Raw genomic sequence first — 26,565 nt, forward strand, 5'->3', positions numbered from 1 at the left:
CTGAACAAATGCTGGGCAGCTTGACAAATGATTGAGGGGAGGGGTGCTGGGACTTGCATTTTGTGTGCCACATACCTGTGTGTAAGGGCTGTTAAATCTATCAGTCTGTTTGCTAGTTCAGAAGAGCTGCCCAGATCGTACCTGGTACTAACCACAGAATTGCTTTCCGTGTTGGTTTATCTCCCTTCTGCCGAACACCTGAGTGCTTCTCCGTATTCATGTGTTTATTCTTTTTCCTTTAGATCCACCAGCCACACAGAACTTACAAGAAAAGCTTCTAGTGGTGAAAAAGAGACAGAATCTGTTGTAGTATTGGCTCCTGTTTCCACCCACGGGAACCAGATGCCTGAAAACCTGCTGAATCAGAGCAAGCTGAAAGAAGCAAGAAGCAAGCTGCTGCATAAAGAAACCAATGCTGAGAAGATAAAAGAACCAGACAGCTCTAACTGTTAATTGTTTTTCTGGAAGGCTGTAACTTTTGGGAATCATTATCTGGACATGTGAATGGCTTAGGTGTGTTGCTAGGGGCTATGGTCTGTACTCCAAGCAGCTTTCAGTAATATAGGTTAAAATGGTCTTTTGTATGCAGTTTTTGGTACATGATGAAAGTGTTCAACAACTACATAGCACTCAGAATCCCTTTCCACTCTAATTTTGCAGGTATGGTTATTCTTTTCCAAACTGGTGTTAGTTACCTTTACTTTAAAACTGTGTTTGAAAGGGCTTTTTGAAATTACTCTTTTCTTCAGAAGATGCCTTGTTAAAGGTCCATTTTTAAGCTTTCCAGAAGCCTCTTGCACCCTTCTTGAATTGGACAGTTTGGGTTAGATCTGATGAAGGTCACCCACATCTCAGCTTAGGAAGTATTAAAAGATCAGTGGTGTGCAGCAGTAACACAAGGAGCAACAGCTGCAAACTGGAACATAGAAGGTTTCACCTCAGCATGAGGGGAAACTTCTTTACAGTGAGGGTGACAGAGCCCTGGAACAGGCTGCCCAGGGAGGTTGTGGAGTCTCTTTCTCTGGAGTCTTTCCAGACCCACCTGGACGCAATCCTGTGCAAACTACCCTAGGGGATCCTGCCTGTGGGGTTGGACTTGATGATCTCTGGACATCCCTTCCAACCTCTAAGGTTCTGTGATTTTTCATTCAGACACAATGCTTTAAAAAGATGTTGATGCCTACTTAAACCAAGATGTTGTAGGTCTCCTTTCTCCTGTCTCCAGACACATTCTTTGGAGGAAATTAAAAGCACAAGCACAACACTTATTCCTATTTGAGGTTTCCCAGTAGACAGCCAGCCCAAAGACCAAAAAGCAGGGGCAGTGCAGTATGTCAGATTGGTACCAAGACTTCTGGTAATGCTAGCCAAGGGTGCACATTTGTGGATTGGGATTGGTGCTCTCTTTGGATTCAAAGCCTTCCACAGGAGGACTCACCTCCTGGCATCTGTTTCAGTGAACTGCTGCAACTGGAGTCTGCATTTACTGCTGCAAAAAAAAAACTACTTCAGGCTCCAGTCAGCATGGGCTGTGTCTGAGAATTGGGAATTCTAGGATTGCAGCTTCTGGGAATCAACATCCTGAGAACTCCCAGCTGAAAGCTCTCAGCACTAACCAGTAAGCCTTTGCTTTGAACCTGGGACACACTGGGGGCATTAATTTCTTTATTAGGTAACACTTTAGATGTCTGTATTTTGATAACATAAATCCCACCTTCCCTCAGCCCTTCTTCCCTCCAGAGGCAGTGAACTAGGTACATAATTGACTTGCTGCACTGCCAATGCACATTCTAGCGTGGTCTCATTGTACATCCAGCGCAGGCTCTCTCTAGTGAGCGAACAAATGCAATCAGGGATTTACCTACAGATGGCTGTGGCTGGAATTGGGTGGGCAAGCACTTGAATGCACTTGGACTGTGTTTTATTTAATGGTTTGAAACAGTGACAGTACCGAAGGATGAGTGCTCAGAGTTTGTCGGTTTGGCTCTGCATGCAACTGTCTGGTGCTTCTCCTGAAAATAAAATGATAGTGATGAGTGTGGTAGTTTCACCTCTTTGGTTTTTTTTTTGTTTGGTTGATTGGCTGGTTGGTTTTTTGGTGGTTTTTTGCATGTTTGCTAAGAGGACTTGCTCGAGTCACTGAACTCCACATAGCTCTGAAACTTGGGGAAATTTGTCTCTCGTTGATAACCTTCATGGGTTCTGCTGGTTCAGTTTTCACTTAGGTCTCTCTGTTACACTGCCAATGCTCCATTTCTCTGTTCTTTCCCCTCCCCAACGACTGCTGGCTGTATTCTCTGTTCAGATTTGAACCTTATGCAAAACCCACAAGTTTTTTAAGAAGTGTTTCTTTTTACTTCAAGCTGTTTGTTACCTAGGGCATAAATTATTTATTTATCTTTTCACTGTTGCTTATTAAAAGGACTCCTGACAAGTTTCCCAGCCCTTGTGAAATTGACTTGTTTATTCCCTGCCCTGCGACCAAAGCGAGCTTCTTAGCGCCGCCCATTACAGCTTTGTGCCCTACATTTGGAGATTTGCAGTGCTGCACTTGTCCTGCTAGCTAGAACTGGAGCAAAACTTCCCTTGTAGGCTAGATCTAAGAGCAGCATTGAGGGTGGGTGGGGGGATGGAGCAGCAAATAACAGTCAAGGCCTTTGTTTTTTGTAAATTGTGGTGGGTTTGTTTTTTTCTTTCACTGTTTGTCAGTAGCTTTCTCTTTGTATGCAGAGAGATTTCCACTTCCCCAACCCAAACATTGGGGTGATTTGTGTCTTGGTTTGGGTTTGTTTGGGATTCGGTTTTTTTTACTTAACACAGAGCTGGTTTGTTTGATCAGTTTGTAAATACAGCAGAGAATTTTGGTTGCATTTTCAAACTGTGGGCACTGCTCAGTTAACTTCTTTTCAGCTGAAAGCAACGGGCTCCTGGGGAAAGAGAAGCCAGGCTGTGGATGCTTTTAATAATGTTTGGCTAAGCATAAGTGGAGCAAGGAATAGGTAAGATGTGAGTTTCTGACCAGAAATTACTTGGTTTATGTTTTTTCTTTTTAGTAAGATGCAAGATGGAAGTTTCTGACCAGAAGTTACTTGGTTTGTTTTTTTTTTAGTAAGATATGAGATGAAAAGTTTCTTACCAGACATTACTTAGTTGTTTTGGTTTTTTTTAGAAGCTTACCCAAAGGTTAATGCTGACATCCTAGGTCAGCCTGCTGTTCTCAGGGGGGCAAAGCGGGCAGGCTGGGAACATGCAGGGCTGGCTGAGAGCGCTGTGGAGACAATGAATCCTGCGTTGGGGCAGAGGGCACATCAGAAGGTTGTTTTTCTGGCTGTGGTTCTTCAGCAAAAGTAACAAAATCGAGATTGGCTTCACCTGAAACAGAAGGAGAAAAAAAGTAACTTGTTTGGTGAAATTTGGTCTCCTGCAGTGTGCTGCAGTGCTTTTCGAAATGCCACATCATGCCTCCAGGAGTCTCTGAACACCTTGAGAAGTCTGGTCCTTAGAGACAAGGGAGCATCAGTACAGCACTTTGGGTGCACTTAGGGCACAGTGCACAGCCACCCTGAGCTGGGTTATTTATTGCAGTCCTTTCTTCGCTAATCACCTCGCCCTGCTGCCCCTTTCTTGAATGCCCATCTTCCTGTGCCACATCTTCCTGTGCACTGTGCCCTCACTGAAATTCCCACAGCTGCCCGTGCCTCTTTCCTAGCCCAATCTTTCACAACTGTAAGTAACCCTGTGCTCAGCTGTTGCTCCTGTAATGCTTGGCCTCTTCTCACTGCTGTTTTCCCCAGTGCTGTGGCTTTCCCTCCTCCCTGATCTCACCACCTAACTCTGACTAGCCACACACAGGTGCCCACCCCATCACTGAAGGTGTCATGACTTTATGTTCCTCGTTTGGCCAAGCGGTGGCCAGTTGGTGTCTGGGCTGGTGAGCAGCTCACACACACCAGGCAGCTGTGGTTGGAGGCTGAAGCAACACACAAGCATAGGAGCTGTGCTTGGGCCAAGGCTCTGGCACAACCCAAATTACTGACAGCATGGAGCTCCTATCACAAGAGGGATATGGATGTGCTGGAAAGTGTCCAGAGAAGAGCCACAAGGATGATCAGAACGCTGGAGCTGCTCTGCTATGAGGAGAGACTGAAGGATTTGGGGCTGTTCAGTCTGGGGAGGAGAAGCCTCCAAGGTGACCTTATTATGGCCTTTCAGTATCTTAAGGGGGCCTACAAGAAAGCTGGGGAGAGACTTTAGAGGATATCAGGTAGTGATAGGACTGGAGGGAATGGAACAAAGCTAGAAATGGGTAGATTCAGACTGGATGTTAGGAAGAAGTTCTTCACCATAATGGTGGTGAGACACTGGCACAGGTTGCCCAGGAAGGTGGCTGAGGCCCCATCCCTCCAATTAAGGCCAGGCTGGATGAGGCTCTGGACAGCCTGATGTGTGAGGTGTCCCTGCCTATGGCAGGGGGGTTTCACCTAGATGATCCTTGTGGTCACTTCCAACCCTGACTGATTCTATGACTCTATGAATGGTGCAGGGGTGCTGAGACTTATTAGGGTGCTCCTGGGCTCAGCTGCATGCCCAATTCTGGCACTCCTAGTAGGAGACTCCTGATGGGTTAGTGTCACCTCTCATCTATGAGCCACTTATGGAGTCCCCTATGTCCCAGCTCTCCAGTGTACCCTGCCACTGGCAGCCTAGCCAAGTGAAGAGTTTGGTATGCAGCTTGGATGTGTAAGCTCAGCATTTCCCTGCTGTTGATTTAGTGATTGGATTTTATTTCTGCCAGGTGATTAACAGCTTTGGGAATTGTTGCCATTTCACTTTATGAGATACAGGTCTAAATATTTGTCAAACTCGAGCTCTTTTGTTTAGACTATACCACTTGTCTCAGGAATACATTAATGCTGCTGAGGCAGTTAAAATTCATAGTTCTGTAATTAGCTGCCTTGTTTTTTGAAACATTCTGTGAAATTACTTCCCAAGCAGAAAAGAATTTCTGCCTCTATTTTTCACAACGATTCTAGAGATGCAAGGGGGAGATTTAGAAGACAAAACTGAGAATTTTACAAGATAAAAAAAATCCTAAAATGCAAGCTTTGTTCTGTAGTGTGCACATCAAGTGCTGGACCCGATGGGAAACTTAGAGAGGAGAGAGTAAAATTACTTAATTCTTCCTGTTTCGTTTTTTTTTCCCATAAGCATAGTAAATTCTTGCAAACCCTTTCCTTCTTTTCTTCCTCTCCTTGCCTTTCTGCCTCCTCTTCAGACTGTATGCCTTTATTCTGTTTTGATTGATACCTGAGCAAGTGAGAAGTGGCTCTAATGAATTGCTAAGCATTTCACAGTGTAAGAAGAAGATGCAGGTCCTGAAATGCAGGCAGATGCATGCAAGTGGCTAAGGCTGAGTGTGCATCCTCAGTTTTGGTTTTCTTTGGGATTTATTTAGTGCTTAGTCATGCCACTGCAGCTGTGCTGGCAATAAAACACATAAAACAGGGTTGTGAAATGAAGTTTTGTTAGCAATATGTTTAGAAGTGTGAGGAAGATGCAGTATTTGGCCTAATATTCTGTAAAAGGGGTTATGAAATGAAGATTTGTTCGCAATATGTGTTTAGGGGTGTGAGGAAAGTGGAGTATTTGGCCTAAAATTCTGCTTTGGCAGCTTTTCAGTGTGCTATAGGCATGGTTTTCTGTTTTGTTCTTTTTGCACTGTGGGCTTCAAGACTCCAACCAATTAATCCTGGGAGTGAGAAAAAAACCCAACGAAGCTTAATGTAGGCTACTCCTGAAGAAGGGCTCTGTTTTAACATTCAGTAAACAGATAATCCATTAGGACAACAATATACATTGTGGCAAGTGCTATCCTAGCTTTGTTGGTTTTTTTTCCTCAGCGCTTATTTAGAGCCTTTTGATTTGTCTTCCCTCCCGTGGTGCAGCCTCAATCATTCTCCTGCCAATCTTTGTTCTCGTATTCATGGCGAGCTGAAAACAAAGTAAGAAAGAAGCTCATACGTAGCCTTCTATTCGTGGCCAGTTCTTCCTCCACAGCGAGCAGGCGGTTGTATTTGGTCACCCTTTCTCCGCGGGAAAGACCTCCCAACTTGATAAACCTGGCACCCACTCCGACAGCCTGGAAGGAGAAAAGTGCCCGGGGGTTAAAACTTTGCCGTTTGGGAAGTGAAGTCATTCCACATCGTTACACGAGGTAGCCTGCTTCTGATTTAGAACTTCGGCTCTTTCTACAGGTTAAAACCCCCCGATAAAGGCCAAAAGAACCCTCCTGGAAAGCTCTAGTGGCTTTACACCACCACAGAATTTTGGGATTTACCCCCTGCCTCCCCTCCCCAAATAATTTCCACACTCAGAATGTGGAAGTCAAATGAAATTATTGTTTGCCAAGTAGGCTACATGTAAAAGATAATTATATATATAATACATATAAAGACTAAAAAATTACCTTTTACACATATATATTACCTTTAACATATATATATGCAGCTAGACAACATATACACATATGCACACACATATATTAAACGTATATATGTATATATTTATATATATATTATCTTTTACATATATGTATATGCAGCTAGACAACAGCTCAGCCACCCCCAGTATACCGCAGCCTGCACACCCTTACCTCCTCCTACAATCTAACCCCAAACAATGGTTGGTGCAGGAAAGTAAAACACAAGTTCAGAAGGAGTGTAAAAGAGGAAAATAGGAGAGAGAGAGAAGACACTGAGACCTCAGATTACACAGAAAAACAACAGGCCAATGAAACAGGAGAAATACATCTCTCCTATTTTGTCAGCCCCTTTAGGCATGTATGAAGTGAAATTTTATTTGCAAGTGCTGCTTTAATACCAAAGAAAGGATTATTCAATAGATTTGTGTTAAGAATTTTTGCCCACAACATTCTCACTACTCAGAAATGTTTTATATAACTCACAGGGTTGGTTTTTTTATCCTATAAAGTAACACAACCAAATAGATCAGAGACAATTTTGAATACACTCCCTGCTTTGGCAGATTTCCTGCTTGTTCTTTTTAGACCTCAAAGATTAACTCTATGTGGGGAGGGGGGAGGGAGGAAGGAAAGAAAAGCAACTCTCTAGAAAAAAAGCCCATTTTGTAAAACGTTGTTTCTTTCTCCAGCAGCAAAAGGCTTTCTCCTTAAAAACCAGTTCATGTTAAAAGCAGTGTTTTGGCAATTCTGCAATTGAACAGCTTTCAATACTTACCAGATCTACAAGGCTGTCATCAGAAGATTCTCCATCTGGACTTCCTAATATGGTAATATGTCTTTGACCTATATGTAACAGGAGTGTAAAACCTTCATTAGAGTATATTTTATATATTTGACACAGAAATTGTTTGGACTTTTCATTCTCTCTTTTTTTCTTTACTCTGGGGCTATCTAAACTGAAATACAAACAGAAGGAAACCCAATGAAACCCAGCTCTTAAAAATGTAAACTCTGTTAACATCACTACCTTCACATTGTGTTTTATTTTTGGCAGGGATTAGGGAATATCTAACACCCTGTTTTAATTTCTCTTTCTGGCTGGGTTGCCAGGTGATGTATTCTGCAGATAAGGAGGCTCTTCTATTTGTTTTAAATGTGCTCCTTACTATAGTAATGACTTTTGTTCACTATAAAAAGAAAGAGTTTGCCATCCTGACTGAATGAAAGCTTTCAGTTGCTGTTTACTCACTTTGATACAGTGACTCTGGGTGATTTGAAGGGAAAACAGGAAGGAACTTAAATATACTCAAATTGTCCACTTATTCCTCAGGTATAAAAATGAAGAAAGAAAACCTGGTACAAAGAGCAATCTTACCTATGAGACTGCACAAGTTCTTAGTGCTGTTAGCACAAAGGCTCGGTAACCTGTAGTTAAGAAGCTACATAAATGGCAGTTTAAAACATTTTGGCCTAGTCTGGAGTTGTTCATTAGTAATACTTGGATTAGTCAAAATTCAGACTACTCAATGACATCTCTTTTTGTCTTAACTCTGATATCAAACCCTGTCAGGTTCAGAACGCTCAGTGTTTTAATTCACTGCAGCTGTGAAGCCTTCAGTGCTGTTTTAAGATCCTGAACAATTTGTGACTGAAAACATGAATTTTAGTGTCTTTCTGAATTAGGAGTGGCCAGTATTAAATGAAAAGATGTAATATTTACATGTATAGCAACACTCTTTATTCTTGCAGGGTCTGAAAGTCAGCCTTTTCCTCCCCCTTCCTCTACTCACCATCTAGAAGTCCTGTAAGTTCTATGAGGTCTGATATCTTGGTTTGGTTAATATATTTTAGGACAACACCACTGCACATTGGTATGTTTCTATTTTGGTCAATTTTAAGTTTGGAAACACAAGTGGCAGCATCTTCAGCAATCAGGTAACATTTGGAACCAAGAGCACAGCATATGTTACTCCATTGCTGTCTGTCCTGCATAAAGAATCAAAGATAGAACTGCAGTCAAAAACCCTGAACTGAAAGGAAATTGCCATTTGAACAAGTGAAAAGAAGAAAAAGAAGAAAAGGAAAGGAAAGAAAAAAGAAGAAAGGATAAAAGGAAAAAAGAAGAAAAAAGAAATGAATAAAAGAGAGGAAAAGAAGGAAAAAAGAAGAAAAGTAAAAAGGAAACAAAAAATAAGAAAAGAAAAAAGAAAGAAGAAAAAAAGAAAGAAAAAAAATGAAGGAAAAAAGAAAAAAGGAAAAAAGAAAAGTAAAAAGAAAAAATAAAAAAAGAAGGGAAAAAAGAAGTAAGAAAAAGGAGAAAGAAGGAGAAAAGAAAGAAGGGGAAAAGAAGAAAGGTTACCAAAAAGAAGAAAAAAAAAAAGAAAAATGAAGGAATAAAATAAGCCAAAAGAAAAAAGAAGATAAAAAGAACACAAAAGAAAGGTAAAAGGAAAAAGAAAATTAAAAGGAATTAAAAAAAGAGAGAGGGGGAAAAAAAAAGAAGAAAGGAGAAAAGAAAGGAGAAGAAAAAAAAGAAAGGTAAAAAGAAAAGAAAAATGAAGCAATAATACAAGAGAAAAGACAACAAAATTAAAAGACAAAAAGAAAAAAGAAGAGGAAAAGAAAGGAGAAAAGAAAAAAGAAGACTTAGCTTTATTCCTAAAGATACCTCTCTTGTGTATCTTTACATACCATATTTCATGCTATATTTTGAATCTGCCTGCCTGAAAAAAACCAAACCACACTAATTTAGCTTAGATTCTAAGACTTTGCTAGAAAACATGAACTCTGATTTGGAATGAAGCAAAGCTCGCTGCATGCAAGTACAGTTTGAAATGTCTCCAATTCTGTTATCTCCAGGACTGTAAGAGTTTGATATTTTTCCTTCCTTCTTTAAATGCATTTGCTTGCAATGGCATCTAGAATAATGTTCTGTTGTTTCATTCAGAGGACTCGGTCTTGTGGTAATATTTGAAGTGTCACAATATTTCTTTGAAGATAAAACAATTAAACAGGAGGCAGTCATAGACTTAATGACACTTCTCCAAATGATAATGGTGAGAGCTGTGAGATTGACCCCCAGGGAACAGCAGAGTACAAAGCTCTGTTGTTTGGTGTTTTTTTAGGGTCTTTGCTTCTTAATTTTAATGCACTGCCCACGTGATATTGATATATCCTTTGTCCTTTATTTATCCTTCTATAAAAACCATTTGAAAGACAAAATTCACAAATCAATTTGCTTTCTTTGTGTCCACAGAATGCAAAGTTCTCACATCAAAAAGTTGCTTTGCTAGTCACTAACCCCGCCAGGAAAATTCCTGCTCTGTGAAGCAGGCAGACTTCTGTACCTGTATAGCTGCAACCTGTGTAACCTGTGTAAGGATCTGTTCCTACAAGGATTTTAATCCCACGTGGAAGTGAAAATGAAGATTTTTTTGACACCTGAACAAATGTTTAAGCTTAAGAACTAAAGTGATCTGCTGTCTAGCAATGGGTGGTTGAACTGCTACCAATTTTAAACTCCCAGTACTCATCCTCAAGGACCTAATTATCTGTGGCAAAGATGTGGCATGGATGAGCTTTGTAGATGTGCGAGAGGAAGGGAGGAGGAGAGACACTTCCTTAACAGTATTTTATTCCACACAGTATCCGGTCTCAAACTGCACTTCACTACCTGTTGTAATTTGCCTGAAGATTTTCCTGTTGCAAACAATGTTTCTTTGTAAGAATTGTGAGGGAAGTTTGCAGCCCTGGCAGGTGTGGGGAATAATCTGCTGTGTTGGAACACGAAGAATTCAAAGGCAGACTGAAACAGCACAGGGAGGCAAAGCTAACTAGCCAGGTAGCGTTTGAAAAAGGAAATCAACAGTTCCAGTTAAGAACACAATCAGATGGAATTTGCAGTCATCGATTCAGGCACCGGGCAGACTCACAAAGGCTGCATCGCTTTGCTTCCCCCTTCGATCACGGTCTTCATGTTTTGTTCATGAAAACAAGCCCCACACATTTGTTTAAAGCAGATAAAGCGAGCTGACAGCAAGAACAAATCCTGATCTCAAGTTGTGCAACTGCTATAATGAAGTTCTTAGCTGTTTTGTAACACACAGAAACAGGATTTTAGGACTAAATGCTAGCATTTAAAGCTATGCAATCTGTTTCATCTCTCTATAACTTGAGAACATGCTTAATGAGATCCTGCTAATTAGCTAACATACTGAATTAACTCCTCAAAATTTTGATCACAGTGGTAAACACTTGAAAAATCACTGGAAAAAAAATCTGCCAAGTAGTGCTGCCAGTGATGGGTTTGTTCTGCCCTTGGATATAAATCTCAGTCAAAGAGAAGAGCAGCAACAATTGGGGGCTGAGTGATTCTAAGGAATAGGCAATTAGATAATGTATTGTAATATAATGTAATATATAACATAACACAATATAGCCAATTATAATCCAATATAACATAACATATAACACAACATACAACATGATATAATATATAATGCATATTATAATATGGCAAAATAAAACAACTTATTATGTACTATAATCTAACATAATTATAACACAACATATAATAACCTATTATGACATATACCACACATCACTTGAATGTTACCATTTGATTTCATAATTTCAGTTACTTGTTTGCACAAAACCCCAATAAGCAATAAAAAATGACACTGTTTTAGCAAGTAGAATCAGAAAATCAACACTCCCTCCCCCCCCCCAAAAAAAAATCTCAAGGCATTTTCTTGTAGCTCTTTAATATATTTGCAGTGATTATATTCCCCTCATACCAGGGTTATTTGCTGTAAAGCATTATGTCAAAAGCATAGTTATTGATTACAGATATGCAAGTGAAGCATTAAATGGATTTCTGTAGTGGTGTTTTTGTGCTTAAAGGAAACATCCTTGGTAAAAATGTGAAAAGTTCAGTGAGGTGCCACTGAAAAGCCATATCAATCTTACCTCTTTTCTTAAGGGATCTATTAATGCAATAATGGAAGGGAATTTGTTAATCAGTTCCACATACATGTCAACCATTTCATCAGGACTTCTGAACGTGCCAGTGAGTATTTCATATTTTCCTTGAGCCTAGAAAGTGAAGTAAGAGGTATGCAAGGTAAGGAAGGTCAGAGTTGAAACCCCAAAGTACTGATGTACTGGTCTTGTGCATCCAGCATCTCTGCTAAGGCAGTGTATTTGTCTGCTCTTCAGTCAGCACACTCTGGCTGAGCACCTTCTTATAGCAAACTGCTGAATGTAACAGTGAGTCCTAGTGAGATGCCAAAGTCTCTGCAAGATGCCACTCCTCGAATAAGAGAGATCTTTTCCAGCAGTTCCTAGGCAACTACATTATCATCAAGCTAGCAATAGTTGACATTTTTATTGAACCTCATGTGAAAATTCTCACTCTGCACTTACAAAACTGAATAATTTTTTTTGTGGTCCTCATTTTCAGAAAGAAAATGTTGCAAGGGGAAAGGAATCACAGAATCAACCAGGTTGGAAGAGACCTCCAAGATCATCCAGTCCAACCTAGCACCCAGCCCTTTCCAATCAACTAGACCATGGCACTAAGTGCCTCATCCAGTCTTTTCTTGAACACCTCCAGGGATGGTGACTCCACCACCTCCCTGGGCAGCTCATTCCAATGCCAATCACTCTCTCTGTGAAGAACTTCTTCCTAACATCCAGCCTATACCTCCCCTGGCATAAGTTGAGTCTGTGTCCCCTTATTCTGTTGCTGGTTGCCTGAGAGAAGAGACCAACCCCCACCTGGCTACAGCCTCCTTTCAGGTAGTCTACCTCCACTGCTCTAAAACAAGATGCTGCCTTTCCACATCCCTTTCCCCTTTTAAAATAAGCCCAACAACAACAAAGAGTAATTTTAAACGGGTCTCATCACTATGGTAAGCACAAACTGCAGCATACAAGGATTACTAAGGGCATCTTGTCAAACTATGCTACGCTATCCACTGCTTTAGTGACTTTAAGGGTTCAGGAACAAAAGGCTTCAGAATTACTGATAATTCTTCAGTTAAGAGTTTGCTCATTCTAGTACAGGATACAGATATCACCAACTGGCAAGGAAAGCAACTGCTTTCACCAAACACACTGGTAGAGAACACCCAAATGTACAAAATGTACAAAAGGTCCTGAAACATTCCAAGGAATAGGAAACTTGGAGTTTTTTTCCTTAGAAACCTGACTGCTCTTGGAGCAAGGGCTTTAAGACTTCAGCTGGAGATAAATAAACTTTGTCAAATGAAAATATTGAAAGATCAGAGTCAAAAGTGGACCTGGATATATAGTGAGCTGGATATTAGTGAGTATACAGACATACCATAGTGAAATTACATAGGTTGTCTGACGAACACTACAGATACAGTGTAAAATAACAGAGAAACACTCAGTGGTGTGAAGCAATTACAGAAGTATACTTGTCTAAGTCATTTCTTGTTCTTCATCCTTGAAATTAAGGTGGATAGAAAATAATTTTAATTAATTTATTTATATATGTTGTGGTGAAATGAAAAAGAAGCCACAACACAGCAGGATTTGCCACTTAATACTTGAATTCAAAATTGTCTGGGATGTAAAGTGAAAGGAAGCTGGTTTGTTAAACAGGGCAGGGAGCAGGTGTTTGCCCAGGAAAAGAGTTTGCTCTCTTTGACACAGACTGACCTGAAAAGTGTTTCAATTAAACAGAGAAAAGGAAGAAACCTGGCTAATGCAGGCAGGCTTGTGCCATTTGAATGATTCAAGTGAAATTCTGAAAGTAGCAGGGATTGCTGAAGGCAGGACACAAGCTGCAGGGGGGTCTGCCTTGGTTCAGTGAGCCTTAGCCCATACAGAGTGCACCACTGGTGTGCTGGTGCAGCTGGGAAGGAGGAATACAGACAGGTGCTCTCACTGCATCAAGCTACCAGGATGCCTGCAGATCTTGCACTTACAACCCAGTAACATAGCTGCTATCACTGCAGGATTAATTCAGCTATTAATTTATAGATGCACAGATAATTCTTTCAGTTTGAGTAATGCTACCTTAACAAATAGAGCAAGAAGCTTTTAGGTGAGTTTGCAATATGGTAATAAATAATGTTAACAAATAGCTCCACTCCTTTTAAAACCCAACAAACCAGATACTGAAAATAACTTACATAATCCATTAATTCATGAGCAGCACAATTCATTGCTAAGTACATGTCTGTTCCTAACTCCAAACCTATGTTGTTGCAAGCAGTCTGCATCAGGAGCAGTGGTTCCTCTAGATTATCACATCCTGTCATTAGGCAGCCCAAGTGTGATATTCTTTTTAAGGCTTGTGGCTGAAAGTAAAAACAAAAATCATCACTTTATTTACAGAGGTGTATATCTATTATATATATATGTTTTTTTCACTGTCATTTCAGTCTGCACAATATAAATTACTATCTTTGTTTTCAGACCTTGAATTGGCAGTTTTAGGGACAATTCTCTATAAATGAGGGGTAGTAAAATGCTAATGAGTAGAAAGCTAATAGTCCCTGGAATTATATCTGCTCATGTAATTTTCACCCTTACATGGCCAGTACTGATGTACAAAATGATTTTAAAGGCACTCAACAACCACTGAGTTGCCAATGGATGCTGTGTAAAAATTGCTGGTGCTGTGCATCATCCTTTTGCCACAAAAATTCTTCTCCACTTTAAACAGCTTTTGCTCATCCTCGAATAGAGTTCAATATTGAATACACTGTGGAATATTCAGTAACCACTGGAATCTCCAAGACCTCTAGGAGGAATAGATTTCATCAGGAGGAAATACCTCTAGCAAAGCTGCATGGAGTTGTCTGCTTCAGGACTGGTGTTCCTGGACATGAGCCACAGGCAGGGCTGCACTGAGTGAGTATTTCATGTGTCACTCTGTTATCAGGGTTTGGGTTTTTTAATTTTGAATATTTTTTTTCAAAGAGTGCTTTTTAATTTTGAAGTCTGGGAATTTGGGATTAGAAAGAGCGGCACTAAGGTGCCCAGAAAGCAGCAGGATATAATCTTGGGTTAGGCAGAAGTCAGTTGGAAGGCATCGGCTCCAACTAGAGTTAAAGCACTAACTACAGCAGACAGAGCAGAAGTCCAGCTATAGAGGATGTATGGATGTTCCTTCACATAAAAAAAACCATGAGGAACAAAATGCAGGTCAAATAAATTTGAGATTTTGTAGCAATCTGTAAGGGGAGATGATCTGTTTGCCTTGCTGCTTCTGAAGCACGAAGCTGCAGACAGCACGAAATGCTGCAGTCATCCTGTATTTAACATGAGACAGAGGTTAAGATTGCATTCTCAGGTGATTTGTGCCTTGTTATTGTGCCCATGTGTTGTGCTTTGCTACATTCTGGTAAAAGCATTTTCTAATCTTAGTAAAAACATTGTTTAATCATTCGTTCTATAACTTAAGTTATTCTTTACTGCTTACTTCATTTTCCCTTGTTTTCTGCACCCAACAAGTTCAAACTAACATTGTGCCTTTATCAGCTTAAAATTCACTCTCTCTACTATCTCCTTTAGGTTTGGGGTTTTTTGTTTGGTTGGTTGTTGGGTTTGTTTTTTTTTTTCTGATTGGCATAAATGGATTTTTTTTTGCAGAGACTCTAATGCATTGTTTCCTTGTCTGTATCGTCAGGAATTATTTCAACCTGTGACCGCAGCACACCTAGTGGTAAGAATATGGAAATCACCCACCAGAAAAACACTGGTCAGCTGATTAATGATGATGAATTTTGTGTTGTTTAAGCAACAGGCAGGAACATTTTGTTCACCTTCTCTTTTGTGTACTCCACCACAGCAACAATTCTCACTTGATAGTATTTGAATCATCTCAGAATGGAAAGCAATACTGGCATGGCATTTCCATCCCACTATTTGGAAAAGTCATCTATAAATTAGGGGGTTTGAAGTGATAGAATAAGATCATCTGAGTCATACAAAATCATGTCCTGTGCACTATTGTGAGTGCTGCCCTTTAACTGCTGGTTTGTATTTGCCCTTATCTATAACCTCAAACAGGAAATGGGAACTTAATGTGGCTTGAGTCAGAGGGGAGTTATGCTCCCAATGCTGGGAAAAAGCACAATATGCAAGGTGGGTAATAGTTTTATGGGCTACACAATCAAAAGGACATCTTCTCTGCAAAATGCTCATCTGGATAATTTACCAGCATTTCTATACAACAAAAATAATGAAATTCCAGAAGAATTTCCCCCCTTCTGTTCTCTTTCCATAGGAAGGGAAGGCATAGGCAGAATTCAAATTAATATGTAAAATATGAGCACTTGCAACACTTAAAAGTCTTGCCTTGACTTTTCCAAAATGGTACTTGAGATTAATGCTTCATTTCTTAAGAACTTTTTGGCTCCCTGCTGCTATTAATACCCTGTTGGAGATTTAAAATGAAAATCTCTTTTCTTACCAAAGCTTTCTTCCCTGTATTATGTGTTTTGCCTTTCTTACTCGCTGTCATTTGAGGACTGGGCTGCTGGGAGTAAAAGATGAAAGGAATCAATTCCACAGGAAAGTCTAAAAATGACAGAGGCATAATAATAACAACAGCAAAAATAATAATATAGTTGACTGAGTTTCAGTCTAAAGAGATTGCAAATATTTAAGTTAGGAAATAGCTTCTATTTTGTCTTGAATGCTACGAGCAACTATTCATCTTTGCAGTGGAACTAATTCCATACGTGTATTTCTCTGTGGCTATCACTCCAACCATCATTTGCTTTTCAAAAGCTTCTCTCCAAAAATGCAGGGGATCTCAGGAATGAGAATCTAAATTCTGCACTTGCAGAAGCCCAATGGTCTCACATATGCACACACTGAGATCAAGAGACTACAGCACCTGGAATAATGCATGGTGTGTGTGTGAGGCTTAGCTAGATCAGAAGCCTACATTGTATATTTGCTGTGATACTGCACTTCAGGTAATCAGAAAGTTTCAGAACAATGTTTTGTTCTATCTTTGTTAATTTAATATCACCAAATGGCTAAGGTTCTATTCATCTGTCTGAGAAGCACATCTAGTCTGTGCCACAAGACTAAGCCTGCTATCAGGCTAAATGTTCCAGGCTTCAGCTTTAAAAGAGACAATCACAGGAGAAATACAAATTAAATACATCACATGTTTTTATTTTACCTCTTTGCCTGGAGGCTCAAATAGTCTCATCATTTCTTTCTGAATATCCAAAACTCTTTCTAGGCCCTGAAATTAAACAACAGTAATCTTCAAGATAAAGTATATAATTTTAGCATCTTAAATCAGAAGAGAGAAATCACTTATTCTAAACACAAATAGTAAACTATTTAAAAAACCCTAGTCCTATGGTAGATTTTCTTAACATAATCCCCCTACCCACAAAATGCAGTCAAGTGTCTGTTGATGAAGGGCTGTAGCATTGGAATGAACAGAAATATTTTGTTGTGCTCGGCCTGGAGAAGAGGAAGCTCAGGGGAGACCTTATTGCTCTCTACAACTACCTCAAAGAAGGTTGTAGCCAGGTTGGGTTGGTCTCTTCTGCCAGGCACCCTGGGAGAGAACAAGAGGACACAGTCTCAAGCTGTGCCAGGGCAGGTTCAGGCTGGAGGTTAGTAAGAAGTTCTTCACATCAAGAGTGATTGGCATTGAAATGGGCTGCCTGGGGGAGGTGGTGGAGTCCCCATCCCTAGAGGTGTTTAAAAGGAGACTGGATGAGGCACTTAGTGCCATGGTTTAGTTAATTAGAAGGTATTATGTGATAGGTTGGACTTGATGATCTCAAAGGTCTTTTTCAACCTGGTTAATTCTGTGATTCTGCTACTGAATGGGATGGTAAGAGAAGCCATCTCTTCTTCCCCAGAAGGCCTCCTTCCCAAATTGTGACATTTGCCATGCCATGCATCCCATAAGCAATGTATGGGACTGCATGACATCTGAGAAATGGGAAGATGGTAATCACTGTTCATAACCGTGACTCTATGATTTCCTAACTGTAAATTCTGACAAAACTGAATGTATTTCTTTCAGAACATACCCAGGAAGCAGGGGGAAAAAGTGCTATCTTAATATTAAGCACTGGGAGCAGGGGAACAATCCAGCTGAATGAAGCTACTGCTTTTCCTGAAAGATTCTTTTTTTCATTTAGAGCTGAGTCAGTGAGAAGTTTAATGCTAACTTCATAAATTGCATTTTAGATTTTGTCAAACCCAGCCAATAAAGGAACGCTGAAGTGGGCATAAATCACAGAATCACAGAAAGGCTCAGGTTGGAAGGCACCTCAGAGACCATCTACTCTGACCTCCCTGCCATGGGCAGAGGCACCTCTCAACTAGACTGTGGTGCTCAAGGCCTCATCCAGCCTGGCCTTGAACACCCCCCAGGGAGAAAGCATCCACAGCCTCCCATGGCAGCCTATTCCAGTGTCTCACCATCCTCATATTGAAGAACTTCTTCCTCAGCTCCAGTCTAACCCTGTTCTGCCTCAGATTCAAACCATTCCCACTTGTCTCTAGACACCATCATGAAAATTCTCTCTGCAGCCTTCCTGTAGGATCCCTCCAGGCATTGGAAGGGAGCTCTAAGGTTCCCCCAGAGTCTTCTCTTCTCTAGCCTGAACAACTCCAGCTCCCTCAGCCTGTCTTCCTAGCAGATTTACAACTGAGCAATAATCCAGCCTGTATTTCCTCTGTTACCAGTGTCCCCATCACAGGCATCCTGCCTTTCTCAGATTTTCCAATCCAAAACATGGAGAAGAAACAAAAATAATTAAAACCAGGAGACTGAAGTCAGTCACAGCTGACAGCACATCAACACAGGAGGAATGGCTACGTGTTTTGCCTGCAGCAAACAGCTTGCTACTCTCCCATGAGCACGAGGAGGCATTATGTCCTTGAAAGGTATGGAATTAGTAACTCTATTAAGAGTTCTTGGTGACAGCTCTAAAAAAGTTACAGGAAAAAGAACAGGAAAAGAGAATTGAGCTCAGCCATTGGCTCTGGTCACCAGCACACAAATCAGAAATCACAGACCTAACACAGGCATCTTCTGCAGATGCATTCTTTAATGCAACACACAGCTAAAGAAAAAGAGGGGCTTGATGTAGTCTGTCTTATCCTCTTTGCCCCTTGAATCACAGAATCATAGAATCAACCAGGTTGGAAGAGACCTCCAAGATCATCCAGTTTGGTGTTTTGTATTCCCTTCTAGCTTCACAATTTCATTTTAAAAGCAATTTCTTCCGAAAGATTTTACTCTCTCCCATGAATTTCTTACAAGTTTTGTATGTTACTATTTAGTATGTACTAACAACAAAATCACATTCTAAACAAAATTAAATCCCCTTGCTGTTGTGTAACACAATTTCCCCACATCTCTTCAGTGCAATGTTTTTTCTTTTCTTCTATATTAACACTTCTTCATCTATCTTCTTTTAAATCTTCACCTTGTTTTAGTGTCCTTTGGGTTATAATTCTACACTAATATTTGTTAGAACTTTGGCCTTGCAAGCAAAGGAAAACTTAAAAGCACGGTGTGTGAGGAGTATGTTAAGAAGGCTGACATGCTTATGTACATAGAAAGTTTACATGAAGTCTATAGAATACACTTATAAAAAAGGAAAATGAAATACCTGTTTGAGTGATAACTGAACTGGTGGTATGAGCATAATTTCTTTCACCAATTTCAGTTTTGCAGATGCCATTTTTTCACAGTGCAAGACAGTAACCATTGGGAGTGGGAGAGTCATCTCTTTAGGTGAATCCTAGATAATTTGGAGTACCATGTGAAAATAAATAAGTTAAAAACCAGAATAATTTATGATATGTTTTAATTATGTCACAGAGTTTAAAGACCACCACAGGCAATGATCTTAAGGGTGAATTCCAGGAGGTATATTTACCATTACTGCCATAAGGGACTACTGGCCACAGAATTCTAGAGTAAGTGGGATAACTGGGATAAACTTATCACAAGAAACAGATGTACCTCACCATGCTTCAGCAGCGTGATGTATAAGTAGAGTGGAGTATGGCTAATGGTGGCACCAGCCTTAGCTACGGCAAGTGACGTTCCCCCGATGGCTAAGCTGCCACACAGCACTGGCTCAGCAGGGTCTGCAGGTGGGATTGTTCTCTCTGCAACTGCCACCTTCTTTCCTACAAGACAGGGAATAATAGCCAAGTATTTTTGTAGTGTAAATAATGTGCTTAGGTACCACAGTTCTATGACTAAATGTACATTGCCATTTCAGTATGGATATGGTGCATTGCAAAAGAATCAGTTATTTTGAAACTCAAATCTTTTCTCAGTTGTTTTTAATATGAATTGACCCTACAAGTACACAAAGTACCTGTAATCTGTCTAGCTTCATAGAATCCCAGGATGTCAGGGGTTGGAAGAAACCCAAACAAATCATCAAGTCCAACCCCCCTGCCAGGACAATGCTATCTAACACAGATCACAGAGGAACACATCCAGACAGGCCTTGAAAGTCTCCAGAGAAGGAGACTTCACAATCTCTCTGGGGAGCCTGTTCCAGTGCTCTGGGACCCTTACAGTCAAGAAGTTCCTCCTTGTGTTGAGGTGGAATCTCCTGTGCTGCAGCTTATATTCACTGCTTCTTGTCCTATCCCAGGGAGCAAATGAGCAGAGCCTGCCCCTGCCCCGAGCCCCCAGCCCTCAGATATTTATAAACATATATTAGATCCCCTCTCAGTCTTCTCTTCTCCAGACTAAAAGCACCAGGTTTCAGATGCATTTCAAACTCACTCACTGAACTCTCTATTTTTATTTATCTCTGTTTATATCCTGTGTTACATCACTTTTGTATATTCCTTTCATAAGCATTTCTTTATCATGGAATTGTAGAATCTGGAAAAGACCTTGAGTCCAATCATCAACCTAATACTGCTAAGTCTGCTGCCTTCCTCTGGACTCACCCCAACACCTCAGTGACTTTCTTGAAGTGAGTGGGACAAAACTGAACACATTATTGCCCTTCTTGCCCTAACTAGGAGTAGACATACCTGATTTCTTCTAATAATGACAATGAAAAAAGCTTAAGCCTACTACAGTTGGATATTCCAAGGAGCAAACTGGTATATTCAATATTCTACATGCATATAATCTTCAAAATAACTTATTTCCCATTCAGAAACAGTGGATCAACTTCTGACAAAATGCTCCAAAGCCAATAGTTTCCTCTGATATATATATCTGAACATCAACAGTGAGCACCCTTGTGGAAGATAAATAAGCAGTCTAAATCTCAAGACATGGGGGAATCTTCTATAAATTTGACCAAATACCTTGGCTCCTAGTAGGACAGCTGTAAAAGTTTTCATGTCAAGAAAATATTCTCATAGGTTTAAGGCACTGGGATGTCTTAAACCATAGAGCACAGGCCTCCAGAGGCTAGATATGTCCAGGGGTTGGACCAGAAAGTCTAATTGTTTTGTTATTTCATCCCTGTAAGCCCTGCATCTCTCTAAAAATGGGCATTTGTGTTTGTTCTTCCCCTTTTGGCCTGGTTTGGAGGAGGTGGACAATGAGGCTTTGGCCCAAGGAAGTTCTTGGAGAACCATGGCCAAGGTGGAGTAAGGATTTTTTTGTATTTTATATGCTTTTGTAGTTTTGAATAGTACTTCTATTTCAACTTCTAACTCTTTCCAATCCTGTGTGGAGCACTTCCTTTGCTCTTCTTGGAAGGCACAAAGAGCATCTGTCTTTGCTCCTTAAACCAAGACAAATATAAATACTACAGGATATAACAGGACGTAGAACTGTTAGGGAGGGTCCAGAGGAAGGTCATGAAAGAAATGCTAACAAACCCTTTTTTTTCTGAGGGTGATGCAGTATCTGGAGGTAACATGGTGCTTTTTTCCTTTGGAACTTTTTTTGTTTTGGCCATGTGTGCTTACCCTGTTTCTCTACTCTCACACCATTCTTTCCTTTAGTAGGATTGCTTGCTTACTTTTTCCTCCTCTGTACTACCCATCATTGTCATCACATCCCCTTCCTCCTCTTTTTCCTTTCACCTTACTTCTTGTTTTCTCTGTGTTAGCAAGAAACATTTTTCCCTTTTCCATTTTCCCCTCCATTCTTTCTAGCTTCTATCTTAATTCTATTTTCTTGTTCAATTCAGTGATTCCCTTTTCTTTCCTTATAATTTGCATCCTCCTCCATTCTTATTCCTCACTCTGAAGTGTAATAACCTCCTGTCTAAGCCAACTGTAAAACAAAGGCAGAAACTGTTCAAGTAATGCACGTGAATGATAAGAAAACTCTCTCTGTTCCTCTCTCTCATTTCTGCAGTAGAAACTGCTGTTGATCAGAAAGATGATTTAGGAGAGAGTAACCAAACCCTCTGGAAATGAGATAGTGTCACTCCCTGTCCATGTACTACCTCAGAAAGTATTTTAGCACCTTTATCAATATCTATTGCAGACAAACATTAAAACCAAATAAACTAAAACCTGCTTTTGCTGCCTTTTTTTTCCCAGGTAGCGCAGTTGTCGATGGAGTGTCTGAAGTAAGGGGAAGAAGGGTGGCTTCTGCTTCTCCTGCTGCTTGTTTTTTAATTTCCTTGTTTTCTTCTGCCTTTTCTGTAAAGTATTCACTTGAGGGAAGAGGCATAAAGATTACTGGCTCCAAGTAATGTCAGACATGTGAGAAGCTGACACAGGATACAGGCTAAAGAGGATAGGGTGGATTAAATGCAGCTCACTGTGCCAAGCTAGAGAAGTCAAGAAATGACATTATTTTTGGTAGTTACCTGCAGCATTAGTTAAACTACAGAACAGGACAAGCAGACATTATAACCCTGAACACCTGCTTTTCAAATCACACTGGTCTGAATGTCAGCTCTGTGTAGACAATCTCAGGATGTGTTTGCTGTGCATGGATGGTAATGGGTCCTGTCATAAGCTCCTGACATACAGCAGCCTGACCTAGGTTGCTAATCCAATAGGTGAGCTGTGCACTGGTTATCTAAGTGGCTGTAAGCTCAGAAGCAGTGGAATTTTGATTCCATGCATAAAGTGGAAACCACATACATGGGTCACAGTCACCCAGTTCCGGCAAGCTGAGTATGTAAGATACACAAAGTAGTGCAAAAAAAGTGTTAAAATCTTATTTAAGCCTGCATCAGCTGGAAGAATTTCTTTCCAGATGAGTCCTTATTCCCTTCATCAAGGTTTCTCCAAAGCTATTCCCTGTGGAAGGTCTGTTTGCTACAGTCTGTGCTAAGTGTGGCACCCCAACTGTTACTCCTACAGCAAAATGTCATGCCCCTCAGAAGGAAGAAACAGGTCCAACTGCAGACAAAGACAATAGGCCATATTACTGCTTCCATTGTAAAGAGAGCCATAGTCTCGCCAGGTAGCTCCTCCAGTGTTACCATAAAAATACTTTCAGGTCCATCTGTGATACTTTTACCTTATGTCTTTTTTTTCTTACAAAACCCAGACATATTTCTTTGAATGGAAGAATACAGCCATTCTCTTTAACTCTGGGATGCTTCCAAGATTAAATACTTGAATGAAAAAACATATATGGAACTTTACTACAGGAACTACACTTCCAGAGAAACTAACTGTCTGAAGTAAGAAGCTTTTTGGAGTAGCTTGCTCAGAAAAAAGGCTCCACTAGATGCTGAAAACTCCATTTTACATGGATACACAGAGGCCCTTCTTATCACTTCTTTTCTACAGTGCAGGGAACAGAAGAAGCAGCATTGTAATAAACATCCCCACCAAATTCAACTGCCACTGAATGAGTTTCTTATATTGAGTATGATCATGTTTAGATAATTGTTTTTTCTTGGAGATATTATTTTTTGTTTCTCCTTGTCCTGCTTTTGCTGAGACAGAGTCCTAAAGTAGCTATGGGCTGAAAGCCATTAGCAGCTTTGAGTCACCCAGGACAGCTGAACTGACTTGACAACATGTGTATCCCAGATCATAAACATCACATTCAGTATGAAGACGGAAGTCTGCAGGAGAAGAAAGCTTCCTGTTAGGGTTCCTCCTGCTCCTCTTCTCTTGCTCTCAAGGACTGCTTTCCTGTTTATTGTGATTGCTGTACCTTTGCTTTCATTAAACCCATTTTCATTTCAGCCTATGGATCTCCTCTCCTTTTCCCAATTCCTCTTTTCTGCTGGGGAGGGGTCATTAAATTGCTGTAGTTTATCCCCAGCTATGGGCTCAATGTAGACACTCATTTATGAAACCTTGTAAAATACAGCATGATTTGCACATCATAATTATAAAAACAAAGCCAAACAGGAAATAATATAGTGCAATGTATCTGAGGTAGACATCAAATCCTACAAATAAATAGAGTAGAAAACACTGAATATTCTGCATTTCTCATTTACAGCATAAATTGTTTATCTTTTTTAATGCAATAATGGCCACAATATCCAAAACCTACCCAAGCATCTTATCAACTTTACACTGATCAGTAGGCTCCAAGTCTTTTAACATTGTGTTCAGTGATTCATTGACCCATATCACAGCAGTGGTAACAGAGTCATTTCTTTCTTTCTCATCAGCTTCAGTTGTTTGAGCTGAAGCATTTTCAGGTATTTGAGAATGAGAAGACATTACAGCAGAAGAAATCCTCTGGAAAAAAATGTAAACCAGATTAAAATACTACTTAATGTCCAGCTTTGGAATGTCATTTGAAAAATTAAGGAGTATGTGTCCTTACCAACTCTACAAGTACCTTTCTTTAAATCTATTGCTCCACTTAAGGTTATTTTTTTCATCCAGCACTTTCTTCCTAATGTCTCATACTTTAGTAATCACAGATGTTTGTCATGTTTCTTGACCTAAATCATAACCACTCGGGCAAAACTCTCTTGATAGATCTGCTTTACATGTATATTTGGTTATCAGGGTGGAATCATTTTAAAGACTATGCAGTCATTAGAGCAAGCAGCTCATACCTTCTCATGGTTTTTAACTGTACAGTGTATTTCCACTTCTAATGTTGGCTGACCAACTCCATCAAGAACTTTTCTTCCAAATACCTTGCAGATTACTGGAGCTTTTGAAATTTTAGAAAAGTAGTTAGCCTTAAATGGAAGAGAGGAAAAAAAAAGCATTAAAGGTCAGTTTCTATGCCAAGAGATTTTTATTCCATTAAATAAACCCACCATTGAGAAAATCAATTTCTATATTCCATCATTCAAAATACTTTTGTTACACTGTACATTTACTTGTTTAGTATCTCTTAACATTGAGATTCCAGGGAACAGATCCAACTCAACATCAAAGCACGGAAGCCCAAAGCCACATCCAGGTTAGATATGTTTGAGACTCCTCAACTGCATTTGTCCAAAGCTTACTTGGCTTTACACTGAGTAACAAAAGTAGTCGTCCTGTTATTCATAAAACTAATTCCTGTTAGAATTCACACAGCCTCCACCTTCCCTGTGCAGTAAGCTGCTATAAAACAATGATTTTGTCTGTGGATAAGATCTTGCAAAGGTAATAATAGAATCATAGAATGGTTTAGGTTGGAAGAGACCTCAAAGCTCATCCAGTTCCAACTCCCCACTGTAGGCAGGGACACCTCCCACTAGAACATGTCGCTCAAGGCCTCATCCAGCCTAGTCTTGAACACCTCCAGGGAGGGAGCATCTACAACCTCCCTGGGCAACTTATTCCTGTCTCTTCTCCTTCCTAAAGAGAGAAGAAAGATCCTGGACAAGATAAACTGTTAAAAATCCATACAGAAATCTGCTAGATCCTAAAGTTATATTAAAATTCCTGTAGCATACTTTCCATCTATTTATCTATTAATGAATAGCTTTTAAGGTTTAAAACACTACACATTTTTGTGTGTTTTGGGGATTTGTTGGTGGAGGTTTTTTTTTCTTACAAAAATACTAAAAACCTTTAAGGGAAATCTTCCTTCTCAGAAAAAGTTGTCGTGTGCTATGTAATGCAGACAGGGGGAAACGAGAAATACTTTAGTGTCCCACATATGTGTGTGGAGATGAGCAACCAGCACGGGACAAAGCCCCACTGCTGCTTTTGCCCCCGTGTCAGAGTGCCACTGGTCACATGCACAAAACCATAGCAGCTCCTGCCTGGCTCAGCGGGAAACAATTTAAGCTTAAGTGAAGTCACAGAGACGTCGAGATCTCAGCAGCAACCTGTTGGGCGGGCAGCGCCGGGACGCTCAGCACCTCCCTCGCCTGAGGGCAAAGCCAGGGCCCGGCGCCTGCGCCCGGTAGCTGGGAAGGGGCTACGGCCCCCACCACGGGGCCATGCAGGGCCGCTTCTCCCTCCACTGGAACGGGGCCAGGTAGGGTCCTGTTCACTGAAGAGAGCCCCGTCCAACCCCACTCCCCGCACCGAAGGACGCCAGGCCCTCTGCCCGGCCCAGCCCGCGGGAGACAGGCGGTGGGTGCCTGCGCGCCGCCTCCCCTCCCCGCGCTACCAGCTCCCCGTAGAGATCGGCCGGGCGCAGCGGGTAGAGGGCGTTGAGCGCTTCCTCCAGCCGCTGCGGCACTTGCTGGCGACGGTAGAACTCCGCCGCCTCCTGCCGCGGGCCCTGTAGCTTTCGCTGCTGCCGCGGCTGGCCGCCGGGCTCCATGGCAGGGCTGCGGCGGCGGCTGTTAGGCGACGGCGGGCAGCGCTCTCGCGAGAGGCGGGCAGCCGGTGGGGTGCCTTCGGGCGGGACGGCTGCGTGCCCCGGCGTGCCTGCTGGCCCGGGAGACACGCCGAGCCCCTGTCCCAGCTGCACTGCTGCCCCGGGAGACACGCCGGGCCCCTGTCCCAGCTGCATTGCTGCCCCGGGGGACACGCCGACCCCTTGTCCCAGCTGCATTGCTGCCCCGGGGGACAAGCCGAGCCTCAGTCCCAGCTGCATTGCTGCCCCGGGAGACACGCTGAGCCCCTGTCCCAGCTGCATTGCTGCCCCGGGAGACACGCTGAGCCCCTGTCCCAGCTGCATTGCTGCCCCGGGGGACACGCCGAGCCTCAGTCCCAGCTGCATCGCTGCCCCGGGCGGAGTTGGCGAGCCCGGGGTGGTTGGGTTGAGTTTGCTTTGCTTAATGCCG

General features: G+C 41.3%; 2 protein-coding genes across 6 annotated transcripts in view; one reads left to right on the forward strand and one right to left on the reverse strand.

The window, feature by feature from the left end:
- Window positions 1-2,442, forward strand: part of SHTN1 (shootin 1) — a 99,855-nt gene extending 97,413 nt beyond the window's left edge. For all 5 annotated transcript variants that reach the window (XM_064144297.1, XM_064144298.1, XM_064144301.1 and 2 more), the window contains one exon: window positions 243-2,442. In XM_064144297.1, coding sequence (XP_064000367.1) covers window positions 243-453 — 211 coding nt within the window. In that variant the 3' untranslated portion in view covers window positions 454-2,442. The remainder of the gene's footprint in view (window positions 1-242) is intronic.
- On the reverse strand, window positions 1,929-26,269 carry ENO4 (enolase 4). The gene is made up of 15 exons (XM_064144302.1): window positions 25,944-26,269; window positions 24,442-24,570; window positions 23,925-24,115; window positions 21,968-22,110; window positions 19,479-19,648; window positions 19,123-19,254; window positions 16,656-16,721; window positions 15,933-15,998; window positions 13,645-13,812; window positions 11,450-11,575; window positions 8,272-8,467; window positions 7,257-7,324; window positions 6,022-6,139; window positions 3,178-3,372; window positions 1,929-2,012 (listed from the first exon to the last, which is right to left on the reverse strand). The coding sequence occupies exons 1-14, from the start codon at window positions 26,097-26,099 to the stop codon at window positions 3,218-3,220; spliced, it is 1,884 nt and encodes a 627-aa protein (XP_064000372.1). The 5' UTR covers window positions 26,100-26,269; the 3' UTR covers window positions 1,929-2,012; window positions 3,178-3,217.
- Between the last annotated feature and the right edge of the window lie 296 nt (window positions 26,270-26,565).

This window comes from Pogoniulus pusillus, chromosome 6 (genome assembly GCF_015220805.1).
Source record: "Pogoniulus pusillus isolate bPogPus1 chromosome 6, bPogPus1.pri, whole genome shotgun sequence".
NCBI classification, from domain to species: domain Eukaryota; kingdom Metazoa; phylum Chordata; class Aves; order Piciformes; family Lybiidae; genus Pogoniulus; species Pogoniulus pusillus.